This window comes from Artibeus jamaicensis, unplaced genomic scaffold (genome assembly GCF_021234435.1).
Source record: "Artibeus jamaicensis isolate MK-2021 breed Jamaican fruit bat unplaced genomic scaffold, CSHL_Jam_final contig_490, whole genome shotgun sequence".
In the NCBI taxonomy this organism is placed as follows: Eukaryota; Metazoa; Chordata; class Mammalia; order Chiroptera; family Phyllostomidae; genus Artibeus; species Artibeus jamaicensis.
Genome location: NW_026521861.1, coordinates 5,772,214 through 5,792,887, shown reverse-complemented (window position 1 = coordinate 5,792,887; position 20,674 = coordinate 5,772,214). Strand labels below are relative to the sequence as shown.

At 43.5% G+C, this 20,674-nt stretch overlaps 1 protein-coding gene across 9 annotated transcripts in view; it reads left to right on the top strand.

Annotated features, from left to right (window-relative positions):
- Window positions 1–20,674, top strand: part of SORCS1 (sortilin related VPS10 domain containing receptor 1) — a 485,244-nt gene that overhangs the window by 358,889 nt on the left and 105,681 nt on the right. For all 9 annotated transcript variants that reach the window (XM_037165612.2, XM_037165607.2, XM_053668607.1 and 6 more), the window contains 3 exons: window positions 9,962–10,080; window positions 12,680–12,769; window positions 19,270–19,449. In XM_037165612.2, the coding sequence (XP_037021507.2) occupies window positions 9,962–10,080; window positions 12,680–12,769; window positions 19,270–19,449 (389 nt within the window). The remainder of the gene's footprint in view (window positions 1–9,961; window positions 10,081–12,679; window positions 12,770–19,269; window positions 19,450–20,674) is intronic.

Genomic DNA, 20,674 nt, shown 5'->3' with positions numbered 1-20,674 from the left:
CTGAATTACAATCAAGCACTGGAGGCATTATTGGGGAATTTTAAGCATATTTCTTGAATGTGGCACTTGTTATTGGCCCCAACATGCAACTGAGGACAGATTGACAGGTCCTTATCCAGGAAACAAAGTTTTAATGTTTACAGATCATGTTTGTGTGTGTGACTGTGTGTGAATATGTACACACCCATGCATTGCACATTAAAGCTGCTACCCAGTACATCAAAACAGTAAAAAGGAAACCTACATTCCATTGATTTACCTAATATAAGCACATCTATGTACATGCATGTAATGTACATAGTCACAGAGAAAATGGTGATCAAATTGATTAAAAGCTTTGTAAAAAAAATCGTATCTTATTTAATGTCGGTTCTGTGTAGAAACTGTAAGTCAGAGCCTGACACATTTAATGTTTATTGATTTAATAAATATATTTGTGTTCATTGATGAACAAACATTAACTATATAGGCAGGTTTTTTTTTTAATAAAGCAGGGCCTTTAACCATAGGGCCTGGGGAGACATGTGGGGCTCGTGGATGAGCATAAAAATTCACTGACTCCCTGAAATTTTGTGCCCCATATTGTGTGTGTGTGTGTGTATGTGTGTGCGTGTCTGACTTTGGAGAAAAAGAACACAACTTTCACCAGAGTTCTTCCCGTGGCAACCACACGCGGATGTCTAGTTCTACACTTCTGCTCATCTGTACACATCGCCCTGTGAGAGGACCTGTAATACCAAGTGGGACCTTTCTCCCTTCTGGAAAGGAAAGGTCGGACTGGTGCCTTGATTGTTTCCATACTGGTGGCATGTGTTCCATGCAAGCAGGGACAAAAGACAGAGGACAGTCACTGGCCTCAGGGTCTGTTTACATGAGTAAGTGACCGGTAACAACTTGCCCAAGGCCTTCATCTCTTTCACTGGGGAAAACAACCATGGCCCTTTAGCCAGCTGTGAAAATGACTGTTGTAAACTCTTCCTGAAAGGAATCTCAGAAGAGAATTTCACAAGCTGAAATCCAAGGACACTCGCACCTGCGTGTAACCTTCATCCCACGAATGCTGGTCTCGGGTGGGAACCAGACACCTCACGTCTACTTCCTACTTTCCAGCCCTCCCGGCCGGTGTCCACATGCAGGAATAGCAGATGTAGGGACTTGGACAGGGCCAGCACTGCCGAAATGAACACTGTGGGGAGGCGACAGGCCCCTCACTTCTCACCAGTCCTCAACGGATGAGCAAAGGGTGTTTGGAGTTTTTACTCTAAGCATAGGTTACTGTGATAACAGCAAGAATGGCAAGAAGAGTGAAAAGGAGAAGCGGTGCTCAAGTGTATCCAGGGCTGACCCAGATAAATGCGTGTGTGCATACACGTACGTGCACACTCACAAATGTCCATGTCATAATACGGTCATGCCACATTCAGTGCGAGTGAATACAATAGCAAGTTAACAGTTGTCATGTCAGCGCATGTAAGTTTAGTCACTTCATGGGGAGTCCCCACACCGATCCTCACTATACAGGCAACTAGGATTTAGTCTGTCACTATCTTGTTGATAGATATGTAGACGTTTGTCTGTTTCATACAGTGCTGACACACTACAGACACACAGGCTCCTTGTTTGGTTAGTGAGCGTTCAAATGCACACATGTAGCAAGCGCAGCAGAAAAAGAAACTGCGGAAACCCTGGGTTTGAGAGAGGGTGTGTTTTAAAGCCCTGTAGGTGTTGTGGCCTTGCCTTCTGAAATAGCTGCGGCAGGGTGGGCTCTCTCTCAAGACGACAGTGTCACTGCTTGCAAGCCGTCCGTTACCCAGGACATCATGACAGACTTTTTTAAAACATAATCCGTCTACGAGCAAAATGCATGGCATTATCCTCATTGTTTTAATTTGCATGTATTGAATTTGGAGTTAGGTTAAAACATTTTTTTTCATGGCTATTTGTATCTCCCCTCCAGCAAACCTTCCAAAGATATCAAATCTCTTTAATGTTCTGCATAAGATTGACACTTTGGCATTTATGTAAAAATTGAAAAATACCAAAGCTGCTACCCCCACCACAGCCATAGTAGATGCAAAATGACAATATTAGACCTTACATTTCATAGCCAGCATCTACTTTCTCTTTCAGTCATTAATTTATTCATAGCTTCTAGAGGTGAGCTAGTCCAGGGGCACCTGGCGCTTGGCTTTTCTCTCTCGCAATGCCATTTCAATCCCATTTTTCATACTGCGAAAGTCTCTAGGTTTCAGCTACTCCTGATTTCCACTTGGCCTCTGTGGTTTAGTAGCCTAGACACAACTCTGAAAACCAACCAGAAAGGCATGAAAAAAGGCAACTCCTGCTTCCACACCCACCAGTGGAAACCGGGGAGCGACATTGCACACACAGGCTCAGCGGGGCAGCTCCCAAGGTCAGGTATCTGTACCGGCATGTGCTCTCTCCCCGACCTCCTGTGTGTCCACCATCTGTGCGGAGGTCTGTGCCCTTGTGTCCCGTCCTGAGGGGAGAGGACAGAGGTGCACAAGAGAAACTTGTCATTCCCTGGACGGAACTCCAGGACGGAGGTGTAGGTTTCTGTTAGGTCCTCAGAAGCCCCAGGACACAGCAGCACCAGCCCATACAGTGTGTGTGTGTGTGTGTGTGTGTGTGTGTGTGTGTGTGTGAGCATCCAGGTGTTTGTACATGCCTAAGGCTTCTGACTTCTGCTTTAAAAAGGAAAACATGAAAGCGAGAGCAGTCTCATAAAGCTTGTGGCACTCAGACATGTCCTTCCTTTGCCCTGCATGGTCCCAGGCACCAGTGACGCTATTACTATGCATTACATTCCTATTATTTGCCTGGAGATGCTGCAAGGGATACTTCTCAGCTGTATAACTTACACTGTCAGCTCTTGGAAGTAGGCCCTATTGTTATTGTGCTCATTTTAACTATGAGGAAAATGTAGACTATACTGATTAATTATTTTTGCCCACTGCTTTGGGGCTAGGCTCTGAAGCCATGTCTGACTCACTCCAGACCTATTATTCATTCATTCAATAAATATCGTTAGGCATGCATGCTGCAGTGGGAGCTCTTCTAGGCATGAATGACGGATAGTAGGGGTCGTTGCAGAGTCCCTACTCTCACAGAGTTTACCCTTTACTTAGGAGGGACAGATTGTACGCAAATGCATAATGTCAGGTGGTGATAAGTTTTAGAAAAGAAAGCAGAGGAATCTCTGATAAGGTGAAATTTGCTATTTTAGCCAAGGCCTTATGGAAGTAAGGGAGAGCACTCTGTGTCTGCCTGGTGGAAGAACATTCCAGGCAGATGAAACAGCACATGCGAAGGGTATGGAGTACGGGCACACTTGGCATGGTTGAGGTACAGCAGGCAAGCAGGGCGGCTACAGTTTAGAGAGGGCTGGGGGATGTCTCATCTGTCTTTGTTTATTCCACTGTGGAAGGCAAGGATTGTGCCTTATTGATCTTTGCTGAACAGCTACCACAGTCTAAGTACGATACTCAGTGTCGAAGGCAATAGAAAGAGAAAGTTACAGAGTTAATAGATAGTGAAATGAACCTACTCACATTTCTCAGAGGCAGTCCCTTGAACTGACTCTTTGTCCTGGAATCAATCACGTGATACGTGAACACATCTAAGTAAATGTTGTGCGTCCCTCCCTCAGAAAACCCTGGAGAAGGAATTCTGTGTATTTTCTTGCCAGAACACAAAACTGCTTTCAGAATCTTCCTCCCTTCTCTCCTCTCTCCTTCCCACTTGTACCCACTCATGCTTTCCTGCCTTCTTTCGCATTGCTCGTCCTTCTCTCTCCCCTTCTGTCTCTCTCCTCCCACCTCTTTTTCTTTGTAAACTTAATTTGAGAAATTACTGGAACAAATGCACGTCTCAGTTTTTCATGGCTGGGTGTGACCTGATGGATCACTTCATACCTTTTCCCTTTTTTTCAAAAAAGAACATTTTGTGTTTCTTTTTTGAAAGATTTTGTTTGTTTGTTTGTTTTAGAGAGGTGGAGGGAGGGAGAAAGAGGAGGAGAGAAACATCAATGTGTGATTACCTCTTGAACACCCCCTAGTGGGGGCCTGGCCCACAACCCAGGCATATGCCCTGACTGGGAATCGAACCTGTGACCTTTTGGTTCATAGTCTAGCACTCAATTCAGTGAGCCACTCCAGCCAGGGCACTTCATATCTTTTCTTCATTTAAACTGGATTGCTAATGTGGCCCTAACACCTCCCTCTATGTGTCTCCTGGGACACACTCACCACACTGCATGGGAACTGGAAAGTGACTTTTTTTTTCTGTTCAATTATTATGCCTTTTTGTTCTTTTTCACATTCCCAAGTCCTAGCCCTGTGGTTGGCCCCCCAGAAATTATGACCCCAGAATTTTCTATGTTGTAATCATGGCCTCCTGAATATCCAAAGGCTACCAATAAAGGACAACATTTAGAAAGTTACACTAAACCAAAATCAAGAGATTTCCTAGAAGGAAGCACCTCCTCGTGCCAAAGGAGAATGTATGATCTAAGCGTGTAATTTTTCCAGAAATTTCTTGTCCTCTATGCGCTTTTTCCAGAGCTGAGGCTAGAGCCTCACTTTTGAAGATCTCAGTTTCTAACTGGTACCTTCCACAAAAGGCTTTGGAACCTTGATGAGAGTGAAGTTTATACGAGCATAAGAATGTTGACACATGTCTCTACACACGTGAGCGTGTGGGTGTGTGTTGGGTGGGAATGTTTAATAAGAGGGTTCTAAAATAAATGGTAGAACAATAAAAGAACAAAAGGAAGATTTATCTGTGGAGGTAAGTTCTTTTAGGTTGAAAATTAATGAGAAATGGGGGAAGCTCAAAAGTACTTATGCTTGCCTACGTAGCTTATGGTTTCATTTCAAATTAACCTTTTACAACGTTAAGGCAGGTTCAAGGACTTGATGCCAACTATTTGTTGAACGATAGCATCAGTGAATGGACAGAGTCCTGGAGGTCTGTGATGTATAGTATTTGCTCTGTCATTTACCAACATACGGGTTTCTACAAATCTCATCCTTAACTCTGGAGTTCTTCTCTTGTGAAGAGTACCTCTTTCTCAGTGTTTTGGTAAAGTTAAAAAAAAAAAAGCATCGATCCACTTAGCACAGTTCCTGACCCAGAGAAGAGGTGCTCTGGCCGTTTTGAATGCCGCTACTGCCACTGCTGTTGATGATATCAGTGGAGAAATGCAGGGAGGGAGAGGTCTGCCTGAGTCTCAGGGGAAACTTAGCAGAAGGCCCAGGAAGTATCTGGACGGGGTACGAGGACAGGAAAGGGCAGGTCAAACCGGGGGAACTCTCTGAATGCACGTATGGTCTCTGCGCTGTTTACACATAGAAGAAGCCCTGAAGACACAGGCTTGCAAAACATCGGAGAGCTTTGTCTGTCTGGGCAGGAAGGGGAGGAAACAGGTGTCAAGGGGCCAAGTGTGGTGAAGACCTGTCAGGTGTGAAAGTGATCATTTGGTTTTTAACATCCATTTTTTTTTAGTTCTGAAAGTCTAATAACCTTCATCATATAGAAAAAAAAGTCTGGAGCCCAGCTTGGTAAGTGACCTTCTGAGAGTCACGCAGCATGTCGGAGATGGAGGTGGGACCTGGACCGTCCCGGCAGCAGGAGGGACAGCTTGCAGGACAACACGGCTGCAGGCTGGCTGGCCCCGAGATCTGGGCTCGTGGTGACTTCAGCATCCTCCTTGCAGCCCTGGTGGTTTTCCAGCTCTGCCCTGCCCAGAATATTTGCTATCTAGTAATTATACAAGGAGCATATTTTTCATGGTCTCTCTAAAAATTACCTTAAAAAAACTTTAACCCAAGTCAAACATCAACTGTTAAGAAAGATCACATCTCAGTAGAATATCTGTGATACACGTTACAGCAGTTCCCCTGACACATAGGGAGCCGTGCTGGTGACTAAGGATGGGGAATTTCAGTAACAACCACGGGCACCATATGGGAGCACAGTCCAGCCAGGCGCCAGACTGAACACCTTCATGCCTCAGCTCTTCAGCCATCACAGCCCCTGGCAAGAGGCCTCTTCTTTATTCCCACTGTACTTGTCCGAATTTAAAGAGGTCAAGTGATTGCTTGGCTTTACCAAGCGAGCAGGCTTCAAGCTCGCATTGATCCCCCCTCCTCCCACCTCATTCCTCTGCTCAAAGCCTGGCCTTTTCAAGGCAGCTTCCTTTCTCTCTGATCATCACAGATTTGGGAGGATGGGGATTCCTTTATTCCAAACAGCAGCTGTCGCAGAGTGAGAACACTGGAAAAGAACAGCCCTGTGTCCTAATTACCTATGGCAAGGAAAACATCTGTGTGGGGAAAGTAATGCAATTAATTCTCCAGTCTAGCTGTTGCATACATTAATTCACGTTAATTAATGCCAAATTACAAGATACTTCCTATGGCATCACATCATACACTCCCCGGAATTGAATATGGAAAGAGTTCATCATACTTAATTCTATTACAGCCCGCCCCAGAGGGAGTGAGAGTGATTGGTCCCCCTGGCTATGAAGCGCAGCCCAGTTCTTTCTGCTGCCATTAGTAAGAGAAAGGGAACAAACCAGGGGCACTTCACCAAGGGCAGGCAGCGCAAAACTGAGCCTCTTCCTCCCACTCCAAGTTCACTTGGAGTCACTCTGAGTAAGAAATGCACTCCATGCCTCTTCCTCGGGCTTTTTCTGCGTCATCCAGTTGTACGTTTTGTGCACACAGCCCAGGGACAGGCTCATTGTACCACCCCTCCTCAGTATGGGGAGTGGAGGGGAGAGGGGGATTTAAGATGGTTCTCTAATTTTGTGAGAGGGGTCTCAGAAGCCCACCAGGGTCCCCTGCCCGACCAGGTGGAGGGTGCCGATCACCGATTTGCATGCGCACTGTTCATCTCGTTCACATCGCTGCCTCTGTACTATTGTTGACATCTCATATATAATACATCTTTTATTCATTTTTCCTGTGCAAACACACATACACTGATAGCTATATATACATCTGGCACAAAATTGGGTCCATATGCACATATTTTGGTAACCTACTTTTAAGAAACTTTTATTTTGGAATAAATTTAGATAAACTGAAAAGTTACCAAGACAGTATAGCTTTACCCAGCTTCCGTCCTGTCAATGTCTTATTCAGCCATGGTCTATTTTTCAAAACTCAGAAATGCACATTGATGAAACATTATTCATTGGTAAGCTCTTTGTGTAATATAAAGTATATTAAGCATTTCTATAAATCCTTATATACTCTTTAGAAGCAAGATTTTTTATAGCAGCTCCTTAAAAGGGCTTCCTCACTCTTTATGTACTGGAATTGGGTTTAAATGCCCTTTCCTAAATCAACCCGTGGTGGGGAAGTAGGAGGACCCTGAATGGGCATAGACCCAGGAGGACTGGTCCTTGCATACAGAAGCTTCTATCACATGGAGAAAGGATGAGCAACAGATTTGGAGAGGAGGGGAGGAATGGGTATTGGGCAGGTCACCAACACTACCCGATCCAGATGTACAGCTGGAGGACTCAAATTCAGTTCAACCAGTCTTCTTAAGGACCTGCTATGTGCACCAGACTGAGCTAACCATTGTGAAAAAGAGCAAAAGAGAAAACAGGAGTTTGTTTGATCAATGTCAATGATAACTGACATTTGTAGAAGTTTGAGTTTCAAAACACTTAGCATATGTATCATTGGTTTGCATTAGTTCTCACAGGCAAACTACCAGATAGTTGACACTGCCACCCCCAGTATGAAGGTAGCAAGACTCAGGAAGACTAAGCGATTTCCTTTGAACTATTCAGCCAATAAGTGACCACACCAGAACTCAAGCCCAGGTCTCAAAGTTGTCAATTTTCATTGTTTCTATGGCCCCAAGTTACCTTTAAAAAAAAACAGAAGTCAACTGGAAGTTGTAAGAGGGTCTGGTGGAGTGTGAATTTGTGAATTGGTGTTTTTGTGTGCTGTGGGGAGGACCACTCTGGGAAGGGTTCGGTCCCAGAAGTCGTATTCAAGGACAAAGATCTTGATTTATTCCCTAAAGTGGAACTGTTAGAATGTCTGAAAAAGGAGACAGGGACGGGTGAGCAGAGGGCTCTTCTTTAGTTCGTCATTCGCAGTGATTTCCGAAGGCCTAGGTGGGTTAAAGGACTTGGGAGCTATCCCCTTTTGTCATTTCTACCTACGGTAGCCAGATGGAGGTTGTGGGTAAAGCCTTCCTCCTTCAGTCTCCTAAGAGCTTATCAGCAAGCACATCAGTGATTGTTCAGATGGAGCAAATGTTCTGGCCTCTCCTAGTGACTCTCCTGGTAGCAGACAGGGATACCCAGGTTCCTTAAGTAAAGGTAATCCTGGAAAGTTCCTTAAGGGAAACTAGTGAATTCTTATATTCAACTCTGTATGGTATTGCCTATCCTTATTTCATGCAAATAACTATCTACTGATTTCTTTCATTTGAAAGAAGAGATTGCTGCATACATATCTGATGTCCTCAGATCAAACTCACCATTCAGCCCTGACTGGTGTGGCTCAGTTGGTTGGGCGTCATGCTCAGAGCTAAAGGTTGCCCACTCAGGGCACATGCCTGCATTATGGGTTCGATCCCGAGAGGCAACGGATCAGTGTTTCTCTCTCACACTCCTATTTCCATGTTTCACTTCCTCTTTTTCTCTCCCTTTCCCTCCTTCTAAAAATAAATACATACATAAACTCACCATTCAGTAAGCATCGAAAATGTAAAACACCTTCCTTTTTCATTCTAAAAGATATATTACAATAAGGAGGCATGTTTCAATGAATATGTATGCGTTGTCTACTATGTGTAAGGAAAGCTGTTAGAACTTAGAAGTACAGTAGTGAACCGCAACAAAAAAGAGGTAGGTCTCTGTCTTTAAGTAGATTATATTCTCATGTGGGGAGTAAAAAATAAATAATGAACAGAGGGAAGAGTAAATGGTAAATTTGATGAAGGGGATTCACAGAACAGTGTGAGATAGTAAGTGATAACGGAAGTGCCTCAGAAATAACAGTGAGCTGAAATCTACAACCATCTTTTGGAATAACCTGAAGAGAAGCATTTTAAGTAGAAAAAAATACAAATGAAGTCTCCGAAGTGGTAGAAAATTTGGCCACTTTCTGAACATAAAGTAGAACAGATTAGAAGAATCACAGGGAGAAAAGAGTTTAGCATAAGGGGAGGTTGAGTTGGTGGGTAGTGGAGGGTCTAAAGCCAAGGATGCAGAAGGAGTTTTAAGTAGGGTACTAACATGTGAATAGTAGAGAGGCCAGAATAGCTGTGGTTGTAAAACAGGGACAGCCTCCCTGGTATGATATACGTCCCACAGAGATCAAATTTACTTAAGAGTTACTATGCTATGTTTATCATCTGCTATAGACGCTCAGGTGAGAATCTAGGTCTTCATTTACTCATCTATAAAATGGGAACAAAGTTTTTGACTCAAGAATCCCTTCTCTGTTCTGTTTCACTCTGATTAGTAGCAGAAGAAGCACCTTTATCTTGACCTAGACCCTGATTATTTATAACAGCAGCACTTCTAGCATCTGATGACTGATGATTGCATGTTGTGTGTGTTTCCTTCTTTGTTAATCTAAGGTCATAGTGCAGAGGTGAAGCCTATTGGGAAAAAATGCTATGAAAGCACAAGTATTATTGCCAGTTTTTGAAAATACTTTCACTTGGTTTAGAAGGGAAAAATAGTTGAGGAGCATGAGAGTTCTAGGACGGCAGGAGTTGGTAGAGGCAGACGGCAGTGATGGCGTTGACAGTGAGTAAACTCATGAAAACCATTATAAAAATAACCATATGTGGTTAACAAAGAATGTGAGGTTCATTTAAAGACTTGGAGTTAGCAAGGGAAGTAGAAAATGAACACTGCGATTCTAATACTGTGTGCCCCGCCCCCCGTTTTTTCCAGATTCACAATACCTCACTTGCCGAATGCAGAACTGCACAGAAGCCAACAGAAATAAGCCTTTCCCAGGCTACATTGACCCGGACTCCTTGATTGTCCAGGATGATTATGTGTTTGTTCAGGTATGAAAGGTCCACTTCTACTGATTGTCTCAGAGACATTTTCCCATTTCTGTCCCTAAGGCAGCCTCTTTCGCCTGCTTCCACTCTCTTAAAAGAGAAAAAAAAAAGCATTATCTTTTCAACAAAAAGAACATTACCAAGTATCAAAGCACCTATACTAAGAGAATATTAATTAGTTCCTTCGGACCTGTGGGGGTCTTGGGGGGGCACTGCTCAGAGCACCAGGTTGTCTTTCAAAGGTTGCACAGTTCCATTCATCCCCCTCATCCACATTCCCAAGAACCCCCATCGGTCATCAGGGGGGCTGAGCAGAAACACCAGTCGCTTCCTATCAGGAGAACGGTCAGCCAATCAGCCTCCTCCCCAACATCCACCTTAAAAATAGAGAAACAGGTGGGAACAGGAAGCTGTGGGGTGGCTGGAGGTGGTGGGAAGCAGAGAAAGGTGGTGAGTAATCAGCCGTTATTGTCATGTTCTGACTGTGATTAGGAGAAAGAGAATTTAGATGAGACGTATTCAACAGGGTTTTCACCTCCTAAGAGAGTGGGAAACAGTCTGAGAAGCCCAGGTTTCATGTGCATGCTGTACTTCTTTCCAGTGTTTAAGGATTTAAGGAGCCTCTCTCTCTCATACCCACACATATACACATATGTACATAGGTACACATATGTGTATGCAGGTATAAATATGTATAAACACACATGGATTGAGGCACACTATTATATTTATTCAGAAAGAAATCATAAGTTAAAGTATTTAATCCCATGGTTTGAGGAAGCAAATGTTTAAAATGCCCAATATCAGCCTATCTACTTTGTAAATGTTTCACTAACGATCACACACACACACACTTCCTTTTCCTTCAGGGAAATGAGCAATGAATACTCGGATGGCCTCCCATCAATTATCCAGGGGCACTGAGGTGGTTACACTCACTGGTGCTCGCTCTCATTCATCTCTATCAGTTTTTCTCCTGAGAACCTTTTCTGTTGTCTAATGAGCATTTATAATCCACATATATGACTTAAATATGAGCATCCACTCTGCATTTAGAGTTTCACATCATTTCTATCCATGCCGCCTCTATCCCTGAACATGACCCTGCAACTCATTGCCAGGACTAAGAGGTGATCCGGCCACATATTAGTGAATATGACCATTTTATAGCTGTATTTTTATGTGTGTGATGAACAGTCTCCCGAAGTACATGTTGACATTCCAAGTGTGCAAATTGCAGCTCACATCCAAACTCCAGGAACTTACATGGGTTCAGAGTGGCCACAGAAACTCATAACGTAGAGAGTGTGATAGTGGCTTCCAGGTATTAGGAGGTAGGGAATGGGGGATGTGGGTCAAGCCTACAAACTTCCAAGTGTAAAATGGATAAGTTCTGGGGATGGAATATATAGCACGCTGGCTATGCATAACAAGACCACATTATATACTTGAAATTTGTTAAGAAAACTGATCTGAAATGGTATCACCATGCACATACACACAATAATCTTAATTAACTAAAGAGATGGAGGTGTTAATTAACTTTATTTATGGTAATGATTTTATGCTATACATGTGTATCAAATCATCACACTTTACACCTCGAATTTATATATGTATATGTCAGTAGTTTTCAACACTTTCATCTCATGGCACATGTAAACTAATTACTAAAGTTCTGCGTCACACCAAAAAGTATATTATTCTTTTTGCCGATGTCACAAAAAATAAGTATGATTTTGTTTCATTTCACATTGGATGGCTATGGTGTTGGCTGTTGTCATTTTTTCCCTTGACATTCTGAGGGAAAAGAGGTCAGTGCCCCTGAATACATAGTCAGGTGTTGCGTGTTATAAAAATTCTTGCAGCACACAGTCTGAAAATCTCTGGTGTATGTCAGTAATGTCTCAGTAAAGCTGGGGAGAAGGAGTGGCTACAAAGGAGAGAGAGATTGGCAGTTCCCTGGAGGGTGGGCTTGCCTAGGTAGACACCACACCCCATCCCGCTCTCCTCACACCCACGGGGTTCATTGGACGAGGCAGCTCACACCTCTTCCCTGGGGGCGGAGATCCAGTGACTTTGGGCCTGGCTTGACTTGCCACCCAGTGTGTCGGCAGCACTGCTGTGTGTTGGACATGCTGGCAGCCATCAGTGTCACAGCAGCAAACTGGAGTCCAGCCCAGAGACGTGAGACTCCACTCCTGCCACCGTGCCAGCCAGACCCCTTCCATCTGAGATGGCCTGGGGGTCCCTTCTTGTGGCCTCAGTCTTGGGGCCAGGCAGCTGGGCTGCTTGATGGACACGGATCCCATTTACCTCGAGGCTTGTATCTTTCAAAGTTAATAATCACTGAAAATGTTTCCTGGCTTCTGAACCACAGTGAAAACTGAAAAAGTGTGTTTTTGTCCAGTGGGTCCAGTCTGGGCCTCTGACCAACTCACACACACTGTGTGAGTTGTTTTTGAACTGAACGCCAATTCCGTTCACTTGTCTGCAGTAAGCCTTCAGCCCTAGTGTTGGCAGCTTTCATTCAGTGGCTGTTCCTCTAGGACCTGCAAGTGGTACGGTAGCTCTTCTTACAACCTGTATGTTTCTGACCCAGCTGACGTCAGGAGGACGGCCGCACTACTACGTGTCCTACCGGAGGAACGCCTTTGCCCAGATGAAGCTGCCCAAGTATGCTCTGCCCAAGGTATGGCCAAAATCCTTTCTTCACGTAGTAGAAGGTAGTGTTTCCTCTGAGTCACATACGCCTGTCTCCTCCCCCTTTCCCAACACCGCTTCAGTCTCTCCTTGTGGTGGATTTCTTTTCATCCAGCTGTCTTCCACCTCTGTTTACCAAGCTCACTTTGTCCCACTTTTTTTGGCCAATCTTATCACTGTCCTTTATCAGCTCCCTCTCTCGAATTGTTGCTACAGGAGCCTCTATACAAATTGATAACTGATTTGCTTTTGCTTTTCAATAGGAAGTGTTTCCAAGCAGTATGTGTTGGTCTTCCCGCAAGACAGAAAATACACTTTGGGTACCAAGTCTCGGTGCAGTGGGTGTGATGTGTTTCCATCCTAATTTTTTGTTGTTGTTATTAATTATCGAGGGGTGATGCAGCTATATGGTATCCAGCCTTTGCTTTCTCTCTCAATGGGACTTATGAGACAGGTTGTCTGTAGAGTACTGAGACACGGGTAGTTTTTTAGATTGCCCCAAAAGACATACTCCTTTGAAAACAGTGGCGGACAGAAGTTAGAGACTCTCATCTGCACAAGTCCAAGGCTCTGCCCAGAAACGCTGAAGAGCTGCGTTAATATGGAGCGCCACCTAGTGGAGATCAAACTGACAGCTGTGGATCTGAGGTCTTGAGTCACTGTGTGTTTCAAGTGGCCCTACCTCGATCTTAGAGCAATAGAGATTTGTGGGACTGTAAGAGGAGACTGTTTAGGTTTAAATCTAGGTGTGGCTCAGCTTTGAAACCTTTGCGTTAAACAAAGTACTTAAAGAACTTTTTTTTAATTGAGTCCTGTATTTTTAATCCATGACTTTGTAGTATGCTGTCTGGAACCAGCACCAGCTAGCAGCCCAGAGAAGCAGGTGACAGATAAAACTGAAGAGCACTGCAGGTCTCCTCCTCTCGGAGAGCCAATGGTAGCTAGTTGCTCAGGCCACTCCAGGAAGAATTATCCTTAACCATAGCATAGTGAAAGGTGAGCTGTAAACCTCAGCACTTTACAGATAATAACCCAGTAAACTGCACTATTAATTCCAAAGAACTATGTTTATGTTAGTAGTTGTTTCAGCTGCTAAGAGAATTGTGACAGTCATAATTGCCCAGAACGATATGCCTCTACCTGTGTGCATTTTAATCCTCCTTGTGTTTGATTTGGCTTCAAATGGTTACCAGTAAGACAAAAGCTTACAACTTTGGGGTTGCACCTTAAAGAAGAATGGGATAAAGTCAGTATGTAAAGGAAAACTGACCGTTGTTAAAATCACCCTTTGTAATCTCTTAGGAAGGCCCAGGAGAGCCATAAACACCTTACCTCAGCAAGACCAACAGACCTGGTTTTTCTTGCTCTTGAGCACTGAAATAAATGTGTTTCTTTGACCAACAAATAAAGCTGTTGACTTACAAGATTTACCACTTTCGAAGACAAGAACTCTACTGAATGCAGTGAAATGCTCTTGTTCGAGAAGCATGTAGGAACTGAGACCAGTTTAGTAAATAGCAAACTCCAGTCGCACATCTAATGCTCACTCTTAGGTACCTATGTTTTGAGTGGAATAGGTCTCAGCCAACCCAAGTGCTATCTTCAGCAGCACCAGGACGAAGGCTTAAGCCTCTGGGTTCCCAGACTAACAGTCTTTATACCTTTCTTCCCTTGGGATTATCCCAAGGCTCTATCCATAGGCTCTATCATTAGAAGAGAGCAGTATCCCTCCAAATTTTGATAAGCTGAGGAGCACCCAGAAAAATATTTCCATGGACCTAAGGAACCCCAGACACGGTAGTTTAAAAATCAAGGAAACATCCATGGACCTGTTGCAGGAATGTTAGGAAACACACGCTGCATTTCTTCTTCAGAGCCATCTTGTTAGGGCCACCAGATCACCGGTGACAGTCGTGCCCAGTGGCGTGGCTCCAATCGAGAAGGACAAGCTTGACTTGAAACCCCAGTCGGCTGTCTGTATCCTCCCCCGCTCTCCCAGACGAGTGTGCTCCATTACTCAGCCTCATCTGAGGTCTGAGAGAAGATGGCCGTGATTAATTTAGCCTGTCCTTAGAAAAATAGGAGCCGCACAGCTAATGAATGTGTTATTTGGTCCAAGTGGGACTGGACTATTTAAGGCAATGAGATGCCTCATTACAATCCCATTACACCTTCAAAGAGAAGCCCTGCTTGGTGGAGGGGTCCGCGGTGAAGGCACATGTATTCCACAGCCCTCTATCAAAGCCGGGGCTGCTGTGGCTGGAAAGGAACAAAGCTTCCTGCCGCCAAAGGAATTGAGAGAGACCTGCACTTTCTTGCTTAAATTTTCCTTCATCATCCGCTGCCATTGTATCATCTCTTGAATGACCATGGTTACACTGAAATATGTCAAAAAAAATAATATAATGATAAAGATGGCCAGAAAAGGGGGGGAGAGTCTAATATTGCTGTTCCCACGAAGAGCATGAGGCCGGCCAACAGGGAGACTGTGACAGTTTCCTTCCCTTCACTTACTTGGAGCTCATTCTGAGCTACTCAAGTGAGATAAATGAGGCAATACATATGAAAGTGCTTTGAGCATTTTGGAGGACAGATACTCTATAAAAGCAAGGTAATATTATTAGTAGTATGGATCCAGTTGTCTGTGCGGTGGAAGATCGATGCGAACCGGGGCGTGGGTTGTGCAAAGGCTGCTTGATTCTCAGCAGGAGACCCGAATTCCGAACCTAAATCTGCCACTAACCTGCTTCGAAACCTTGGGCTGGTTCATCCGTTTCTCTTTCCCTGTTTCGTTTGTTTGTTTTCTCACAGTTTTGAAAAAAGGAGCTCAGGCTCACTACAGTATTTTCTCGCATGTGAAACTCAGAATAAAATGTCCTTAGAGATGCTTCATGAAAATTTGGTTCTATGATCAAACAAATTTTCAAGAAAGAAACTTATGGGGTGGGGGGCTGGGGAGGGGGAAGTGGTAGGGGTAAAATGGAGACAACTGTACTTGAACAATAATTTTTTTAAAAAGTAAAAAAAAAAAATGTATGTTCCTTGACTAGAGAGTAACGGTAGCCAGCTGGTATGTTGAAGGCTCTAGGACATGCTGTGGACAAGACAGTTATCTAGCCCAGCTTTAATCAGACCATTTTACTAAAGGGCCCCTTTTTTGGCATCTGTTAAAATCTCGCAGTGTGGGTGTCCTACAGAACAGACTTTGGAAAGACTGTAGCAGAAGGTCTCAAAGATCACTTCTTGGCCTAAAATCCTGTGTCTCATGAGAAGCATTCACCATAAAGTGCTACTCAGGAGAAAGAGCGTGTTTTCCTGATAGAGGAGGATGTAGGCAAGAAGAAAAAAAATAACAGTGTCATTTAAATATGTCTAAGCATTCCATGAAAATATGTGAGACCAACATCATTTTTTTAAAAAGTGTTCAATGTACGTAATGAAATTATATGGATGGCAAGACACCTCACCTTGGCCCTTACCTAGAGGTGGCCCATTTAATCCACTTTTGTTGTATGACTGCTTCCCTACCTGTCATAGACATTTAACATGCCTATGTTTTCAGTTACATATCCAACAACTACAGGTTTGAATGAGTGGCGTAACATACGTGATGCACTCTGGCCTGAAGAATTATTTAATGAGACATGTATTGCAACCCAAACTACAGAGGTTTGCCAATGCACACATTTACCCCAAAGGCACCGAAATCTGTTTTGTTGGGGCCAGGTTATGGCTGAAATACTTCCAATGAAATGGAGGGGTGCCGCTGTAACCTGCTGACACGGAATGGCACATGAATTACGAGTAGTTATTTAAAGATGGTAAATGCCAGGTTAAGGATTTTGGCCTTTCTCCTGTAGGAAATGGGGAGCAACAGAAGGTTTGCCCTCCGTGGTTGAATAGCCCTTGCACAATTTCCACAGCTAATTTCCTCCACTGTAAAGAAACAAAGACAGCAACCGTGGGTGAACCGATTTTTGTGGAGGATGTTAGTTAGTGACTAACATTTGCAGCCAGAGCAAAGGCCACACCAGCCTTGCATAGTCAATAAAGCGGTTTGAGGAGCTTGCTTCCCAGAGCGTCCCTAGCAGGTGGCGCAGATGCTTGGTGCCCGGCCCCATCAAAAGTGCCCCTCACTCTCTGGCCGACTTCATCCTCCCAGCTCCATGGAGGGCACCCCATTATCTCTATCTTGCAGGTAGAAATCCTGGGGCACAGGGTTTAGTCCACACAGCCAAGTGACAGTCAGGATTTGGACTCAAGCACTTTTATTTCAAAGTCCATTTTCTAAAACTGTTTCGCGCTACTGTCCTCTCGAATCAAACAGTGTATGGGTGGGGCAGACTTTTAGGTTGTTCGCCTTCAAAAATGCAGCACCACAGAATCCAGCCTGCCTTCTCTGCACTTGGAGCCTGTTTCCTTCAGCATCGGTTTTATCTTCTCCCTCCAAGATATGTTTCTATCAGATTTAGATTTTTTAAACCTCTGACTGTTGATAAATCCGTCGTAAGAGGTGCTTTTTGCCCCTCTAATAATTTCAGCTTCATTCCAAAGTCATGGTGAGTGACTTTGCTTGGGTCCTGTATCCATCACAGATCTAATGGATATCATCAGGGATATTGGATATTGGAAATGCTAGCCCTATAATTCTACTTCTGGTGTCAAGAGCGTGGAAGGAAGCAACAGAGACTAGGTACAAGGAAGACGCTTGTCTGCAAGGGATAAGGACGTTTTTCAATGAAGATCAAGATAAAATTCTCAGAAGAAATGTAAATGGGCTGATACAAGCAATGGCCAACCTTTACTCCAAAACTTAGTTTGCAGTATTAACCACATTGAATCAATGGGAAGGATTTCATTTTGGCCTCCTCCCTCTGGATTCTCTCTATAAAACTGTGACGAACTCTAGGGCTGAATCCTCCTTCCAGCTTGTAATTTAATCAGGTCCCACACGCAGTAAAAGCTCCGCAGCACCGAGCTCCTTGCCCCTGGTTAAGGAGTAGTTACATTTGAACGGTCCTTTGAACAGTCCTAAAATTACAATCAACCCTTTGAAGGCAACCACGAGGCTGATGCACCCCCAGTGAAAATGGGTTTGACACCCCGCTGTGGAAGACTTCTCTCTGGGATCATTTGAGTTCATTTTGATCATGGCTAAAGAAGAGGGAGAAACTTGTTCCTTTATGTCTAAAGCATGGTCAGAGCTGCATTGCTGATTGGTTGATTGATTGATTGATTGAACATGGACGTATATTACAAAAAGAAAATTAGATGAGGAGGTAGGTAGAATTCCAGTATGTTGCCATACTGGAATTTTGACCAAGAAAGATGGACAGATCTCCTGAAGCTTTTCACGGGTAGAGAGGATGGTTTGTCTGGGAAAATTTGAGTGCTAAGCTAAACAAAGGCCAAGAATCTTTCCATGTTGTTTTACTTTCTTTATGCTTATGTATAATTTTGTTGTTTGGTTTTGATTTCTGTTATTTGAAAGTTATACCAGTGTCTACCATGTCAGGTAAAGGGTGAAGACTGCCAAGGCCCCATGTACAGGCATCTGCTAAGGGGGACACAAAGTCTTGGTCAATGTCAGCTTTTCTCTGAACACCCTCCCTCTTCACTGGTGTTCCAAACGGGGGAGGGAGGATTTGAAATTCCTACCCCAGAAACATCTGCTCACTGCCCCCATATTAGCTTTGCCTTGTTTCTAACTCTGGGACCACCAGGGTCTTGGAAACATCATTAGTTCTGCAGATTATTTTTTCCCCTTTTGCATAAGGTTTCCTGCTGAACTTCTCAGAGTAAAGGTTTAGATAAGCAGCTAAGTCCTTGAACGCTCATTAACATGAAGATTAGTGCTTTGGTTTCTCAGGTGAACATTGTTCCTTGAGGGTTTCTGTGGGTTGCTGAGCCTTCGGACAGTGCTTATCAAACTTTAACGCACATGTTAATCACCCATGGATCTTATTAAAATGCAGATTTTGATCCAGTAGGTGAGACTTAAGGTTCTGTGTGTCTAACACATTGCAGGTGATGCCCACACTGTGCCATGGACCACACTGAGAGATGCAGAGCTTGTCTATTTTCTCTCTGTTTCTCCAGCTCTTTATGAAGGAATATGCTTCATATAATCCTTCTGAGCATATACCACAGTGTGGCTGGCAAATATATCAGGATGACTGATTCTCCAAAGTCATACATATTTGAGAAACTATTCTTCAAATTATCTAATGAGGCAATTAAATTATATCTGAGCTACCAAGCATCCCTCTATCCTATTTTCTCATGACCTTGCTGCCTAACCCCATAAGCGAGAAAGGAAATATATTAATAACACTCAACTAATTAATTATTACTTCACAAATACGTGAAAGGAAAATCTCTATGTTCCTAAGTGCCCATTGCAGTATATGTCATTCGATTCCACATTCTTTGGGTGCATGTCAGGTTGATGTATAAAACTCTTCTTCACGCTCCTGCATCTTGCTTTAGGACATGCACGTCATCAGCACAGATGAGAACCAAGTGTTTGCAGCTGTCCAAGAATGGAACCAGAATGACACCTACAATCTCTACATCTCAGACACCCGGGGTGTCTACTTCACCCTGGCCTTGGAGAATGTCCAGAGCAGCAGAGGCCCCGAGGGCAATGTCATGATTGACCTCTATGAGGTATGTCACAAGACATGTGTGGTCGTAAGCTACTCCAGTGCCCGGTCTGGATGACAAAGGCCCCATATTGGCTGTTTTCTCCACCACTTTAAATGCAATGGAATTACGTGGCCACATTTTTGGGGGGAGAGGGAGTGAGTTGTCAAACATCTGTATTGGTTAATTTGTAATCCACAGGATAGCTCCGGGAGGGATCCTTTTCCCACCAAGTCCACAGGCCAGGAAGCCCCAAGGGACCTGGAGAGTGTCTGAGGAAGCAGAGAAGCAATTTAAGGCTTTCAGTGAGAAGGATGGAGTGTGCAATTTGAGAATAGTCTGAGGGGCTAGCGGTGTATCAGGATGTGCAGCAAAGGGGACAGTGGACCTTTATTTCTGAGGAAAAGAGTGAAGGGGACACTTTGCATGGCATCATGAGATACTCCGTTGGACTTGAACACCATTCTAACTTAGCCTCCACTAGCTAATCATCAGTCTCTCAGAGGAAAAATGAGTGAGATAAGAGTACTAGGTCTTTCTTTGCTATGTGAGGAGTGTTGGGAGAGAGGCATGAAGCAGAGTTTACCAGCCTTCCATAAGGGAACTGTGGTCTTTGTTTCTCAAAATGACCAAGACTAAACATAAAATCTTATAGGTTGGATCAGTTATTTTTCTTGATGAATGCTGATACTCTAATTGCTATTTAAGACACACTGGGTAGAAAGAATGCTGCTATTTTGAGATGGATTGTAGTCATTTGTCACTATTTTTTTTTTAGCTATTGGTCAGTCATATCTTGAACTATGAAGGATTGGTAATGGTTCATAATGACTCATTAAAGAACACATTCAGAATTTGGGATGTGTAATCATATACCTATATTCTATCTGGAAAATACTCTAAAACTGGTTCAAGTATATGCAGTCATAATAGGCCTATCATTTCATTGACTTCAAGTTCAGACACTTGAGAGATTTTTGTATAAGGAGAAGCATGTATCTCGTATACTAAGGAAAGAAACCAATTTGACTGAAGAAATTTCAATCTATCACTTAAGTTTCTTTTAATGCTATCTATACTCCATCTCCTTTAGAAATTCTTACAGATTTTCTTCCACTATTTAAACTTCTCAGTATATATAAAGGCATGTTAACAAACTATATGCCAATTCAGAGCCCAGAGATTTATCATGGGAATTATAATAGAATAGCAAAGGACATAGTGTGTGTGTATATTTAGAAAAATGCAC